At 36.2% G+C, this 16177-nt stretch overlaps 1 protein-coding gene across 1 annotated transcript; it reads left to right on the plus strand.

The window, feature by feature from the left end:
* The first annotated feature begins 1384 nt into the window (after positions 1–1384).
* krt99 (keratin 99) lies at positions 1385–7335 on the plus strand. The gene is made up of 9 exons (XM_058400450.1): positions 1385–1668; positions 1890–2018; positions 2186–2268; positions 2398–2554; positions 2642–2803; positions 4429–4554; positions 4699–4919; positions 5284–5366; positions 6886–7335. Exons 1-9 carry the CDS (start codon positions 1453–1455, stop codon positions 6990–6992), a joined length of 1284 nt encoding a protein of 427 aa, XP_058256433.1. The 5' UTR covers positions 1385–1452; the 3' UTR covers positions 6993–7335.
* Positions 7336–16177: the final 8842 nt, after the last annotated feature.

The following is a 16177-nucleotide window of genomic DNA, read 5'->3' on the forward strand; positions in this document are numbered from 1 at the left end:
ATGCCAGAAAATAACAAAAGTTTATAAACAAAACTAAAATATAGTCATATGTGCACCTGGCCATGTGTCTATAATTTTATAAGCATTTCAGAGTAATTCAAACTGATTCTTCTCACACACCCAACAAAACAAGAATACATCTATCTAAAGCACGTTGTGAATTCTTTCATGTAACGAGATTCTGTGCTCATTGTCTCAGATGTGTCATGAAAAACATTTTGACCTGCCTGTTTCCAGGGAACTGGAACTGGACCGTAAATGTTTTTCGCCATCACCACCTGTTTTTTTTTTATTAGTTTGTTTAATAAACCAGTCAACCAAATAATGCCCAAAGGTGTTGAGGGATGAGTCTACTCAAGAAGTAACACTTGGGTTTTTAGACACTTGTCACACGTTTCAAAGATTTGTTTCACGTGTAACTAAAGAAAAAGGTAGATGCACATGTTTTTACTCAATTTACAATTTATGAATGTGGTTTTGATTTATTTGCTTGCTTGCTTGTTTATTTATTTATTTGGTTGTTTGTTGTTTTTAATAATCTGTTTTTAATTTCTTGATTTATGTATTGCTTTCTTTCTTTCTTTCTTTCTTTCTTTCTTTCTTTCTTTCTTTCTTTCTTTAATGGTTTATTTATTTATTTATTTTTTGTTTGTTTGTCCCATGATGTAACATGCATTTACTTGTTTTCCCCTAAGTGACCACACACCACTCACATAATCTTATGTGGATCAAGTGTGACGCGGATGTCTGTAATGGAAAAACAGATGCACTTTAATGTTTAGTCAAACAGAAGAGCCCATTTGTCCCACTGTACTCTGCTGATTGATTGAATATTATTATAAATAAAAAGAACCCTTGAACTGTCTTCACCAGTCTGTCAGGTCATGTATGAGCAGTCCCTGTCAGATCATGCTTGAGCAGTTGGTTAAGCATTCCAGTCTGTACCAAATAATGAAGATGAAGCAAAGATTATCTGTGAATTAAAGGTGATGACAACAGTAGTATGAGATTTATATCTATGGGACTTCATCAGAATGTAACACAAGGTGTCACATTATGCAATGAAGAAAAAATATAATAATTAGGAAACTATTATGTTATAATTAGTCCCTCCCGGACAGTTGGCATAACAGAGCAGGGCTGTTGGTATTTCATTACTGCAAGTAATTCTGTAAAAATCATTAGGCCTGTTTGCAAGCAAGACTTTTCTTCAAACACTGGCTTAGCCCAAAGTATTTTGTTGCTTTTACACAGGTATGTACCATCCCACTTTTAAAGAACTGATTAAGATTAATGAATTCTTTGGAAAGGTGTAACATGGTGTGGGATGTTAGACCAGCCCATCTAAAGAAAGGAATTCCTCACATCTAAGACTATAAAAGGAGAAACAAGTCAGACTGAGTATCAGCTGTGAAGGACACAGGATTTAACAAGCACCTGAAGCATCCAGCCATGCCTGTCTCACTGCGTCGTAGTGCTTCATTCAGCAGTATTGCTGGGGCAAATTTCCAAACTTTAGGTTTAGGGATGGGGCTGAACGGTCTGGCTAGCTCAGGTCAATCCATCACTGCTGACTTTGATTTTTCAACCTCACAACTCGCAATATTTGGGAATGAAAAGTCGGCTATGCAGAATCTTAACACCCGTCTGGCATCGTACATGGATAAGGTACAGTACCTGTTGGATTTTTTTAAGCAGTAAAAATGTTTTTAATTATTATCTTTCCATTTTTGCCAATTTTGCCATCAAGCCAAATGCTGTCCCTTTGTGTTTTATTCAAAACACAATAAATCTCACGTTTTCTTTTGTTTCATGACTGCATGTCTAGACCTGAGAAAATCATTCAGGACTATTTATAGACATTTCTCATGAATGTTCTTTACTGTCAGGTGGTCTCCCTGGAAAGAGCCAATCTAAAGCTTGAGCAGCAAATAAAGGAGTTCTACGAAAGCAAGTCCTCCATTAGCAGGAAAGATCTGAGTAAATACTATGTCATCATGGAAGACCTCCAGAAACAGGTAGCAAGCAGCAGCCAAAAAATTCTTCCACAATCCATTTAGGCTTCATAAAATTTTGCTGTGTATTTCTGTGTATTTCTATTCTGTGCATGGAAAATGATGTGTTGATTCTTCTTAGGTCTTGTCTCCTTTTTCTTACACTGATTTATATATATTTGTCCCTTAAGATTATTTCTAGGGCTGCAGAAAAACAGCAGGTTCTCCTGCAGTTGGACAATGCTAGTCTAGCTGCTTCTGACTTTAATATAAAGTAAGTGTCTGCTTTTTTTTGTGGTTGCACAGTGGTTTGTAAGAAACACTCAGTTAGACTTGGTGTACTAAATTCAAGACGTCTTTAGGTCGAATGAGAGTTTTATTCTCGGTTCATTGCTTGCTGCAGGTTTGAGACTGAGAGGAGCATGCGTTTGAATGTAGAAGCAGACCTCACTCGTCTCCGCGCCTTTCTTGAAAACGCTGAGGTGGCAACTAAAAACCTAGAAATCCAAATATTAGGGTTAAACGAAGAACTGCAGTTCCTCAAGAAGAGCCATGAGGAGGTGAGAACACCTTTGAATTTAAACATTTGTCCTTTGTGTGTGACCATCTGTAATCGCTGTCTATCCAATTTCTGTTTCTGTTCGCAGGAGCTGCACATGGTTCGCTCCCAAAAGAGTGACTCTGTGGATGTGCAAGTGGACTGCGGTCCAGCTGTAAACCTCGATAAAGAGCTGGAGGAGATGCGTGAGCAATACGAGGCACTCATCCTAAAGAACCGCAAGCAAGTTGAGCAGTGGTTCCAGAGCAAGGTGAAGCGGCCGTTTGGTTGTTTAAAATGGATGCAGGGGTGGATGGATGAGTATCCTGATTTGAAGTAGTCAGTGTATGACTTCTAGTACCTTAGAAGAGTGTGAGAGGTGATGGAGAGGATGTAAAAGGTTTAAAGAGGTGGTTCGAAAAAGGCAAATGTCAAATAGATAAATTATTACACAAATATTACAGAATATTTCTATGATATTGGAAAGGAAGATGCAAATATTTGAACATTTGAACAATTTGAATGAAAGTATTTGGAATGGGAAAGCCAATTCTTTTCCACTGAAGACATTTGATCAGAGTTTCAGCTGATATTTACACCTAGATGTGTTAAACAACTCAGAACATGGCACCTTGGCAACATGGAGGCAGATCACCTTATCAACATATATATATAGATCAACATATAGACCGACAAAAGTATTGGAACATATAGTTTTAAATATTTCATCATCCTATTCTTCGTTTTGTTTTGTTTTTTTCCAGGCTTGTAGTCCATTTTCTTTTGATTTTTCCATGTTTCAGGGGGTTTCTCCCTTCAGTCTTCTCTTTAAGTGGTGACATGCTGTTTACTTGGGTCAAGGTCTGGTGATTGACTTGTCCAGTCTAAAACTTTTCACTTCCCCAAGATAAAGTCCGTGCTTAACGGCATGATGACATTTTTCCCAATTAGATTGGATGCATTTCCCTGTAAACTGGCAGTCAGAAGGTTTCTGTAGTTTTCTGAATTTATTCTCCTGCTACCATCGTAAGTTCCATCATCAATAAAGATTAGTGAGAATGTTCCAGAAGCATCCATGCAAGCCCAAGCCATGACACTACCATCGCTTTGCTTAACTGATTAGCGGCTATGGTTTGGATCATAAGCAGATCCTTTCTTTCTTTACATTTTGATCTGTCCCATCACTTTGGTAGAGGTTTATCTTAGAACGTTTCTGGGTCGTCTCTATATATATTTTTTTGTGGGTTTCATTCTTTTGATTCTTTCTGCAGACAAGTCTCTTTTCTTATAGTCAGCACTCTGGTGTTCATCTTGATTTGATCTTTTTAACAAAACAACCCCCCCCCCCAAAGTTCACAATATTAAACAAACACAAAAGTATCACTTTTAATTTAGTAACCGATAAGGCTATTTTTAAAGGTGTTAAAGTCTTTAGTGTCACTTAGATAATAGTGGCACTTGTCTTTTAAATCTTTGATTTAAATCTATGACTGTAATCCTTTCCTGTTCCAGGGAATGTTGTAACGCAACATATAAGTTCCTGTGGATTACCTGAATGATAATTATTACTTTTTAACAATAGTTTTTTTCCCTAAGGGTTTCAGGTGTAGTAGTCAAAAGAAGCGTGCTCATCATGTCACCAAAGGAAGTGAACTTTAAAAACCTCTTTGTAATTATTTTAATTACTCTTTAAGCATTTCAGATGATATATATGACAAGTAAATGAGAGTGACAAGTGCTTTCATACATGTACAACACAGACTTCAACTGTAAGAGCATTGAAAATAATAATATACAGAACTGAGAGTTTGGTCTGTTTTTTTTTATTGTTTCTGAAATTCTGTCATGTTTCTAAGCAGTTTGGCTTTTGTATAATAGAGTTTGGATGTTTTCTAGGTCAAAACGTTGAACACTGAAGCGCTTCAAAGCCACACAGAAATCACAACTTCTCAAAAAGCCCACAGCGACCTGAAGAAAACCTACCAGTCCCTGGAGATAGAAATAAATGGATTTCACACACAGGTACCTTGTTGTGTCCCACTGCTAAAAACTATTCCTAAACCTCTCTTGGACTTTCTGTACTTAATGATCTCAAGAACTCAATTTATAGAACATCACTTTAACCTGCTGACTTCACTAAGTCTTCCTTCATATCTTGTGCTACAGATTCAGTCCCTGCAGAAGGATGTGGTTCAGGTGAGTGCACGTTACAGTGAGCAGCTATCCCACCTGCAGGTCTACATCGACCGACTACAGACAGAGGTGCAGCAGATCACCGCCAACATGCAGCAACAGGCCATGGAGTACCAGCAGCTGCTGGACATCAAGATGAGGCTGGAGCTTGAGATACAGGAATACAGGAGGCTGCTCGAGGGAGAACTTCATGAGTGAGCCTTTATTATGTCTTATACTGTTGTACATGCATAATGTTTTTCCTGTAAATACAACTAGCACATATTTGATAATGCACATACTACCTGCCATAGCCTTATTTATTTACATATTTACATACATCTCCACTTCTTAATTTCTATAACTTCTACTATTTGCACTTCTGGTAGATGCTAAACAGCATTTCGTTGCTATGTACCTGTATCTATCTATTTGTCTTTGCTTCTTGTGGACGTAAAGCTGGACATAAAATGTGCTTAATATGATTAGATTTCATTGTAAGAAGTTCAGCTTGTATTTATCCTTACTTTGATACATGTAAAAAATGATAAACCAATCATTTTTCTTTATTGTTCACAGATATCGCATCCAAGAAATCGACACATCCAAGACAACGACCGTGACCGAAACAGTCGTGGTAGAGACACAAGAAAAGGAAGAGGGTGAATTAAAACTTTCTTACATTTCATTTTGTCCATATGAATATTAATTGATATACAACCTGTTATGTAATTGATGCTTACAAATGCAGAAAGTGTCAGTCATTACTGCTAGAATCTGGAGTTGTATGTATATGTTGAGTGTGTAAATCTTCATTTTCTTTAGGACTTTTCTAACAAACCAAAATCCTTCAAAACCTATTAAAATGTGAAACACACAAATCAATAAAAGTACACAAACGACAGGTACAAATAAATCGGGCAGCTACTGCTAAAAGTTATTGAGATTGTAAAAGTAGGTTTTAAGATGTTAAAAATCTGATAAAACTATGAACAAAAGCCTGCTCTGTAAGCGTAATCTGGAAATTCCGGCTCTGACAGTTCCTCCACCTCAGCTCATCACCCAAGCTCATATTTTATCTTTTTAGTTTTAAATATCATTCACACTGTTGTTATTTTTATTTGGCTTGCCAGTGGACCTTTTCTCTTTTTTTATCATCGATAAGTGACAGGTAGAGATGACAATAAGCTCCCCCTTACAAGTGACAGGTAGAACAAGGTAAATTCTGAAGTGCACAGAAATTCCTTAACAGCACTTGGTCTACGTACTTATGTGCTAAAGAGTAAAAACAGACACATTTATGATTGCTGGTTGACTCGATACAGATGGAAATACCTATAAATGACAGCGTTAACCATTCAGTAACCAAAAAACAACAACAAAAATTATGTTTCATTATTTATGATTTTGTATCGGGTAAAGAAACAATGGTTTCCTACCCTCAGTCTAGAGACATGCGTTGTAGGCTTATTGTCATCGCTAAGAAGTCCGTAGTGTGCTTATGGGTGTGTAAACCCCATCCAGGGTGTGCTCCAAGTTACCTGGGTTATGCTCCAGGTACAGAAACCGAATGGATAGAGGGCATGATGTTAAGATATTCTTTGGTTCTCTTTCGGATTTGTAATACTTTGTGATTAAATACTGACTAAGCAGCTTCCACTAGAAGAGGGCACCATCCCTATTTATTTATTTATTTATTTATTTATTTATTTATTTATTTATTTATTTGTATCTGGCCTTACACACATGGTTATTTATTCATTTATCTATTGGTTTATTTCTTTTTTTTATTTATTTGGGCTTACATGCATGGATATTTATTTATTTTTTATTTAATTTTTATATCTGACATATGTACTTCATAGCTGATTGCTAGCTAAAGCCCTCATCAAAGCAAATAAAATAAAATAAAATAAAATAACTTTCCAATAACTTTTCCACAGGGTTTTAGTGCTGATGCACACCTCTAATCTTACCCAGATCCCCGTCAACTTTTCTAAAACAATGCTATTCACATCAATATTTATTATATCTGTTTATTCTGTTTATGATATACAGCTGAAAAGCTGCTGTTTCACCATTTCAGTTTGTCCCTCTGTCTGTCAGACTCTCAGATGATACCTCAAATAGTTTAATTCAATAATAACGTGTGTGTATGTTTTCTTTGTGTTATACATATAGAGAAACATCTCCACCAGAAACGGGTGAAGATTATCATGGAGGAGCTGGTGGATGGAGTAGTTGTGTCCACTTCCGTGGATGAGAAGGTGGAAGATTTGTCCAGCTGAACAGAAGATTCATCAGTTTAATGTTGCCTTAATTATTATTATCATTCTAATAATATGCATTTACAGTCGCTGAACAAAATAATAATGCAAAAACTTGGAGCATTTGGATTACAGCAGAGGTTTATTGACATTTGAGTGGGGGGGTGACTCTTCAAAATGTTATTGAGTGTGGCATGAGGTAGCAGTTTTATTTTAAGTTTATGGTGTAGCAACGATCTGTTATGTTTATCAGACTTGGGTGGTAGGGACTTCTACCTGTTCCATGTGCTGCCTACTATAATGAAAATTGTAGCATACACAAACATATGCTTTGCTTCCAATGATTGTGTTACAATAAACTAAATTGTGCAAATAATCTAATATGGGGTTACTTTTTTTTACATGCAAATGGCTCACTTGTTGGCAGAGCAGGTCCTCAGAACTATACGGAGATTTAAGCTGTCAGACACACCTATGATGAGCAAATACAGATGTTATGCACCATTAAGGATAAAAATTTGTCAGATTCTTCTGCAGTGTGGATATTTACAGGAGCTTTGAATTTTCTGGCATAGAGACATGGTGACAGTAACGGCCTTTTTAAAAGCCTTTTTTATCCATTTTTTTGTATTGCAGTCTGGGACTAATGCATTATAATCATTACAATCATTCCACCTCTTTCAGCATGTGTGCAGAAGGTGAAATGTTTGACGACCAGACCTTATTTTGAAGTAGTTAAATCCTTTAAAAAAAAAGCCTTAAATACAGTGTAGACCACAGGTAATTGAACATTAGCATATTTCGGGTTATGTCACAACGCTGTATAATGCGGGTCTGTGTAGTAAAGGCCAATCGTCTGCTCGGTTGTTTCTTGTTCGGCTGCATGCCTGTTACACCCCTATCTACAAAAAAACAGTGCGATGGGAAATGTAAATGAACAAAAGACACTCAGAGTTTCTCAGACATGAGCTAGCGTGAAAAACAGCCAAAATGTAACTGCCCATAAAGAAGCTACATTACAAATAAACTGGCTGCTTAAAGAGCCAAAAATACAGACAAACACCTGGCCACTGTAAACAATATACACAAACACATATTTAGCAAAAGGCTCACAATAAGAGACATACACTATATGGACAATGGTGTGTGGACATCCATATGTGCTTGCTCAATTTAATTCAATTCAATATTATTTGTATAGCACTTGTATCAATGGACATAGTCTCAAAGCAGACATAGAGTGTGGTTATAAATCATTATAAACACCAGATAGTGTGATTATAAATTATTATTAACACCAAAGAGTGTGATTACAAATTTATAAACACCAGAGAGTGTGATTATAATTCATTATAAACGCTGGAGAGTGTGATTACAAATGATCATAAACACTGGAGAGTGTGATTATAAATCATTATAAACACCAGAGAGTGTGATTATAAATCATTATAAACACCAGAGAGTGTGATTATAAAGTAGTACATAAACATTATTTTAATTAATTACCCCTTAATTAATTACTTAATTACAACAACTTCATGAAGCGGAGTGGATTTTGTTGTCCTTCGGTATAAATAACCTCCACTCTTCTGAGAAGGCTTTCCACTAGGTTTTTGTTTGTGATTGTGTGGATTTGTGTTCAGACACTGACATCAGGTGATGTAGGTGATGCTCAGGGTGCAGACAGTCTTCCAGTTCATCCTGAAGCTGTTCAAATCATGTCCATGGCTTCTTAGTTCCAGTGAAGGGAAATTGTAATATCACAGCATACGAAGACACTCTATACAACTGTCCTTAGGCTTTCTTTCTGTTCTCACAGAAAACCAACTTTGGGGGATGGGGTCAGAGCACAGGGTCAGCCATATACAACACCCCTGGATTAGTGGGGGTTGAGGGCCTTGTTCAAGGGCCCAACAATGGCAGATGGATGGTGCTGGGGCTTGAACCCTAAACAACAATGCAGAGCCTTAACCACTGACTTTATAGCAAATCACAACCAAGTGTGAACACGGCTGCTGACGTTCCCTCTAGCTGCATCCAGAGAGTGATGTTTAACACCTGCAGGTGGCAGAAGATGACAAGCCAGGATCACAGAAGCGAGTATTGAACAGCACACCTGAACACAACACACTTGAACAATGCCACAGATTTCTAATGCTGTCTGTGCTGAGATTTTTTGCTTTGTTTTGGTATTTGTAAACTTTTACAGTCTAATTGTATGCTTTAATTGTGGTGTGGTGACATTTCATGGTCCATAATTGTGCTGTTTATGCAACATATTTCCTAAATAAAGACACTCACTAATAGCGAATAGTTGCTAATTAAAGATTATACAGCAATATTTTATTAAAAATTTCAGATATACTATTAGACGTAGACATAGATGTGTCTAAAATAGACAGCAATGGTGAAGCTCAGAAACACATGCCACATGCTATTTTAATCAGGGTGGAGATAGTAGCATGGCTTGGAGATGTTAACTGCCAGTCGACCAACTTGCTTTTGTTTTTTTCAACATTGTGATTACATGTGCAGGGAAAATCTTAATTATTCAGATCCACCCAAATAACTACAGTCCACTTATTATGTACTAACAGGCCGTAACAGAGTGAAATGACTCAATACCTCTAAATTACACATAATATTCTTTCACCTTTACAGTGAAAAGCTTGCTGGAGGTTTTACTAAAAACAACAAAAAAAACATCTCACTGTTTCCCTGCAGGTTGCACTGAGCTCAGTATTTCAATTCAATACAGTAATTTTTATTTGTCATTGTCAGACACACCTATGATGAACTAATATAGGTGTCAGATTCTTCTGCAAAGTGTTGACTCTTACGGGAGCTTTGACTTTTCTGACATGATGACAGTAACAGCCTTTTTGAAAGACTTTTTTATCCATTTTTTTTGCTGCAGTCTGGGACTAACACATTATAATCATTACGATCATTCCACTTCTCTCAGTATGTGTGAAGAAGGTTTGACAACCAGACTTCACAAACAACCTTATTCTGAAGTAGTTAAATTCTTTTAAAAAAGCCTTGAATACACTGTGTAGACCACAGGTAACTGAACACTCACATATTTTTTTTTACAAAATGTCCAAAAGCTTGCTGGAGGTGATACTAAAAACAACAAAAGAATCTCACTCTTTATTCCCCTGCAGGTTGTACTGAGCTCAGTATTTCAATTCAGTACAATTTAATTTTTATTTGGATAAACATTGAACATTGTCATTCAGGACAAACATTTTAAACATATAAATTTATAAATGGCTAATGAGCAAGCCTGAGGCAATGATGGCAAGAAAAATCTCCTATATAAGGAAAAAACCTTCAGAGGAACCAGGCTCAGAAGAGAACCTCATCCTCATTTGGGTGACACTGGGCAGTAAATAATGTCTTTTTTTCAACAGTTTATATTCACATGCAATTGTGCATACAAGAGCTCCTGAGGAACTAATAGATCACGGTAACAATCTGCTGTAAATTTGAGTCAATCTCAAAATCATGACATCCTGGAGGAGCTGTTCAGTGTGTGATGGGATGTTTTGATCTTTCTGTATACTCATAGATTATGTATAAGCTGTATATTAGGTGTGGATTAGGTTATGTGTTTGTTTCATGGTCCTGTTTATGGACTGATCCATAATATTATATCTCGTTATTCAAACTTTTAAAGCAAACTAAAGCAAACTTCACTGTAAGGAAAACATTCTGCAGTTTCATAAAAACATCATTTATTCTTCTGAACCTCAGATATAATCTATGCAAGAGCTACTTGTGAGGTACTTGCAAGCCTCATATTTCGGTTTCTTACACCAGTCAGCAAGAAGCTGCCTATGAAGAAGGATAGAGAATAGCTAAGTGTGAGTCAGGAATCTAATACAAATTCAAGTCTGAACAGGGCTGATAATACAAGTCCTCGGAGGTTTTAAGTACTCATCACTATTGGATTCATCAAACCATGCTCTTTTGTTCACAGAATGATTCATATAATGCCATTGGAGGCCAGGGTGTGCCCAGATGACACACACTCCATTTCATCCTTGCAGGACTTCTGCATGCTTTCTCACACACACAAAAAAAGAACATTTATTTTCCTTTATTTTCTTTTTTAGTATCTTTAGCCTGCTTTGATGACACAGAATCTGCCCTTCAAATAAAATATACTTACCCTGATTGTTTCTATACATTTTACATTTACACCTCTTTAGATTTCAAATTTTATAATTGATCAATAATCTGCTTTTTTTTTTTTTTTTAAATAGATTTTTTAAAAATGAAGTTAGCGATAATTGTTGTATTTATTATGAAGCAAGGAAACAGTGGATGAGGTAGCATTATGAAGTGGTTTGAATGCAATACAAAAAGATATCTTGAAGGAATGTTTTGTATGGATCAATCATCTAAATTAGAAGTTGTATAAATTATTTGTAAAGTGGTTTTAATCATTATGCTATAAATCAAAATCAGTTCAGCTATTGTGTAATGCAGTTTAGTTGTGTACACAAATCTGCGTGCACACATATCTTAAAGCTGTGAGATTATATATTATTAAAGGTTTATCCTGACATGCCTGGTAATGTCTCTTTACAGACACAGAAACAAAAAAAAAAAAAAATCCCCTCCTGCATGGAGCACATGTCTGTACAATGGATATAAAAAAAATACACATTCAATTCAGTTCAATTCAATTTATTTGTATAGCACTTTTAACAATGGACATTGTCTCAGAGAAGGAAAACAGAGAAGGAAAAATTATATATAAATTATATATATATAAAATATATATATTATAAAGTTTAAATTAAAGCAACTATTTTCTCCCTGATGAGCAAGCCTGCGGTGATGGCAGCAAGGAAAAACTCCCTGAGATGATATGAGGAAAAAACCTTGAGAGGAACCAGGCTCAGAAGGGAACCTCATCCTCATTTGGGTGACACTGGTCAGTAAATCATGTAAATAATGTCCTTTCTTTAACAGCAACCAAGGGCTTATGGGGACCTATTAGGCACATCCCTCTTAAAAAGGCAGATTTTGTTAAACAATTAAAGTAAGATTAATCATGTCAGAATTTATTTTACCCTCAATGTGAAATTATGATGCATAAAATTACAGTGAAATATAATAATAATAATAAAAAAACATTTTAAGGAAAAAAATAAAAAAACTTACAGTCACTTACTGTAGTTGCATAAGTTGCATAAGTATACACACCCCTTTAGTTGGATTCAGGCTCATTCAAAAACACTGATTTTTATATTATTATTCATTTTCGAATTAGTTTCTTCAGATCATCACACATTTTGCCACATGGTTTGGGGTGGTTAACTTGGTTGTTTTTTGTGAGAAAGTGCTTCGGTCTAGCCGCCCCACCCTATAGCCCAGACACGTTAAGAATACAAGAGATTACATGCAATCAGTAATCAGTACTTTGTCAGATCTTCTTGCAGCTTCTTTAATATTTGCCATTGGTCTCTTGGCAGCCTTTTTTGTACGTTTGTACTTTTAAATATTGGAGGGATGCCATGTTCTCAGTGATGTCGCTGTGGTGCTCCATTTCACATTTGTTGATGATGGCCTTGTTCCATGGTATATGCAATGTTTAGGAAATTCATCCTGATTGATACCGTTCAACAATTCAGACATCATTCATGCTTTGTGAACTCTTTGTGGACCATGGCTTCAGCACTCAGATAAAGCGTATAGGAAGATGTGAAGATAGAAAGAGCTGACCATTTGGGGTTAATGAGAATAATTTCATTGATGGCAAGGATATGATAATTAATTTTGATTGGTTCATTCTATACATAGCCACATTTGCAATTATCAAAGGTGTGCACAATTTTAACTTTTCTTGCAACAACATTGTTGTAATTTTTTTAAAAAATGTTTCTGATTGATTTTCAATTTATCTTTATATACTGCTATGTCACATTGAGGGTAAAAAAATTCTGACAAGCTGCATCTTGTTTTCAGTTTTTAAATGACAAAAACCTGTTATTCTTTCGGTGGGAAGTAGACTTTTTTTCCCACCATTGTGTGTTTATTTTGCAAACCTGTATGACCAACTTTACCTCCTGTGATTAAATGCACTCTAGCCAATCTAGCCAAATCTAGCCAATTAACCTACTATGAACTAAAATGCAGCTCAAAATGCTACTTTTTTTTAATACTTACAAATATTGTCAGCTGAAGAAGTGACAAAATAAAGTAATTTATTGTTTATTGCTTTATCTAAAATTGTTAGATTATTTTCATTTTTATTTTCATTATTTTCATAATGTCTGGATGAACCCATTTCTCTCTCTCTCTCTCTCTCTCTCTCTCTCTCTCTCTTTATACATGCCACTCCAGAGCTCCCAGTGTTCTGAGTTCCCAGTGTCTTCATTCTGAACCTGCCTGATCCATCCAGATGCTCTACCCCTGGTTGAAGTCTCATTGCTCGGTGGTGCTCACTGCTGCTGGGGATAGATCTGCATAGACAGCCTGTGACCCAGGTGACTGCTGTGGATAAAACCACTCAGAGACTGTCATGCCGTCTTGTCTTTGAACTGTCATTGCATCAGTAAACTCAGAAACTATGCTGACCTATTAGTTCCTTAGGAGCTCTTGCACAACTGAATGTGAATATAAACATTTGAAGGAAGGATATTATCGACATTTACATTATTTAATGTCCAGTGTCACCCAAATGGGGATGAGGTTCTCGTATGAGCCTGGTTCCTCTCAAGGTTTCTTCCTCATATCATCTCAGGGAGTATTTCTTCATCACTGTCACCTCAGGCTTGCTCATTAGGGATACATGTTAGGGGTAAAGAGTAACTTAACTTTGAACTTTATAATTTTTTCAATGTTTCTATACTTCTGTAAAGCTGCTTTGAGACAATTTTCATTGTTAAAAGCACTATACAAATACAATTCATTGAATTGAATTTATATCAACTGAAGCTACAAAGGTGATTGTTGAGTCTCTTGACATCTTGAGACTGAATTTCTTTGACATCCTCCTGCCTGGTCCACCTGGTTTCAAAAAGATATGAATGAAAAGGATCTGAATATTACAAATATAGTGTTCTAATATACATTGGAATGGCAAGGTCAAGTGTTTTTTTTGCTATACAGTGAGTTCAGAATTTCAGATTTCATTTCCTGATATTTACTTCTGGTATTTGGCAGACACCCTTATACAGAGCGACGTACTTAAGTGCTTTGAAGTCTCTATCAATGAATACATTAACACTGGTTCAATAGGTCACAGACTTAGGATACCATCAGCCTAAAAAAATCTGCCTAAAAACTCTGTTGGAAGGATTAAAAAAAAAAAAATACACACAATACATAAACAATCAGGAAAAATACATGTTTTAAGAACTGGAAGGTCTTCATCATATCTAGATGTATGTAGATGTGTAGAACATGACACCTTTCATGGCAGACAACCCCATTAATAGGTGAGCATATGTCTAGGACCAATTTATATTAAAGTAAATAACACATGCATATTTCTTGCTTTAAATAACTGCATCGAGCAGGAAGCCCACTAACCTGATCCATCACCTACTTCTTTTGTGAGATTTGTACAGACTTGTACTGCAGCATCTTTCATCATGAGTCTTTCATCAATAAAGATTAGTGAGAGTGTTCCAGAATCATCCATGAAAGCCTAAGCCATGATCCTATTAACACTGTGCTTAACAGATGAGCTGAAATGTTTTGGATCATGAGCTTTCTCCACACTTCATCTTTCATCTTGGTTCCAGAGCTTTTGTGGCTCATCTCTGTATTTCTTTGCGAATCCTTGTGTGGCCTTCTGATTCTTGTTACTGATGAGTGATTTGCATCTTGTGGTATGGCTTCCATATTCTGCCCTCAAACGTCTTTCTTGGAAGGTGGATTGTTACAGCATCAGTTTTATTCTTTCAAACATTCAGTACATTGCAATATCTGTGGTCTTCATTGTCTTCTTATCCTTTTTAACAACAAATGTAGTCTTTACAGTAGAAGCCCAGGCCTTGGGCTAAGAGTAGACATTCAGAACTATAATTGTTTAAACAATTGATTTAAAAGCTAACATCTGGAAAACATAAGTCACATGTTCCAATATTTTTGATCACCTGACAAATGGGTGGGTTCAAATAAATGGTGGCATGTTCTACGTTTCTTTTTTCTTTTTTCCACATATCTAGACGTAAACGTCAGGAAATGGAAGCTGAAATTCTGATCTACTGTCTCATATTCATCATTTGGTCTCAAATTCATGTCTTCAGTGTACTGCAAAAACTGAAGGATTTGCCATTTCAATCATTTCGGAGGGGACTGTATGTAAATGTGACATCATAATTTTACGATACCTCAGTCACAGAAGCATTACAATTTTAAAGTAAGCTATCCTTAGTTTCTCCTTAAAAAAAAGTGTTAGTGTTTCTTCTTGCACGCAAGAAGAAACAGAAAAAGGAGCAGCAGGCTATGGCATGTTCTTTGAGGCACAATATGTGGAGATCACTTCGCTACACAGTTTATGCCTGGAAATTCACCAGGGCCGGATGCCCATGCATCTCTGACAAGGCTTTGCAGCTTGCGGCAATCTGACTCGTATGTTTTCTGCTCCAGTTCTACACTGTGCACACAGGATAGTACATGCACAAGTTAGCCTATCACATTTAAATAAGTAGCAAGAATGTCCTTATATGGCATTGTTAATTATAAGAAGAAGCTTTGCTATAAAAACAAGTTTGCATTTTTTTAGTATATAGTAAATATACCTGGACAGTGAAATTGTTAGGTAGAGAAGTAGTTTTATTAGCACTAAATGGTAGAAAAAGGCATTATAGATGAAATGTTCTGTAACCCTACTAATAAATGGAATCTATTATGTATATCTGAAGCAACGCCTCAGGCCAAAACACTGCAGAATGTCACAGTGGAAAATGGTGAACAAGGCATAAAGACAAAAAGAGGTCTGTTGTGAGGATGTTGACTTGATTCCAGGCAAAACAGCCAACTCTGTAATGAGGTTTTAGTTTACTGCTGCTTTGCTCCAGCTCTTAGCTGTCTTGGGGATATATAAATGCTAAGCAATAGTCACTAAGGCATGTTATAGACATACTGTGCCATAATAAAGGACAATGTTTTCTATTGAATGTGTACAGGAAGGTCAAGGAGTTCTATGTTGGCATATGTTTGCATGTGAACATCATGAG

Source organism: Hemibagrus wyckioides, linkage group LG10 (assembly GCF_019097595.1).
Source record: "Hemibagrus wyckioides isolate EC202008001 linkage group LG10, SWU_Hwy_1.0, whole genome shotgun sequence".
Lineage (NCBI taxonomy): Eukaryota > Metazoa > Chordata > Actinopteri > Siluriformes > Bagridae > Hemibagrus > Hemibagrus wyckioides.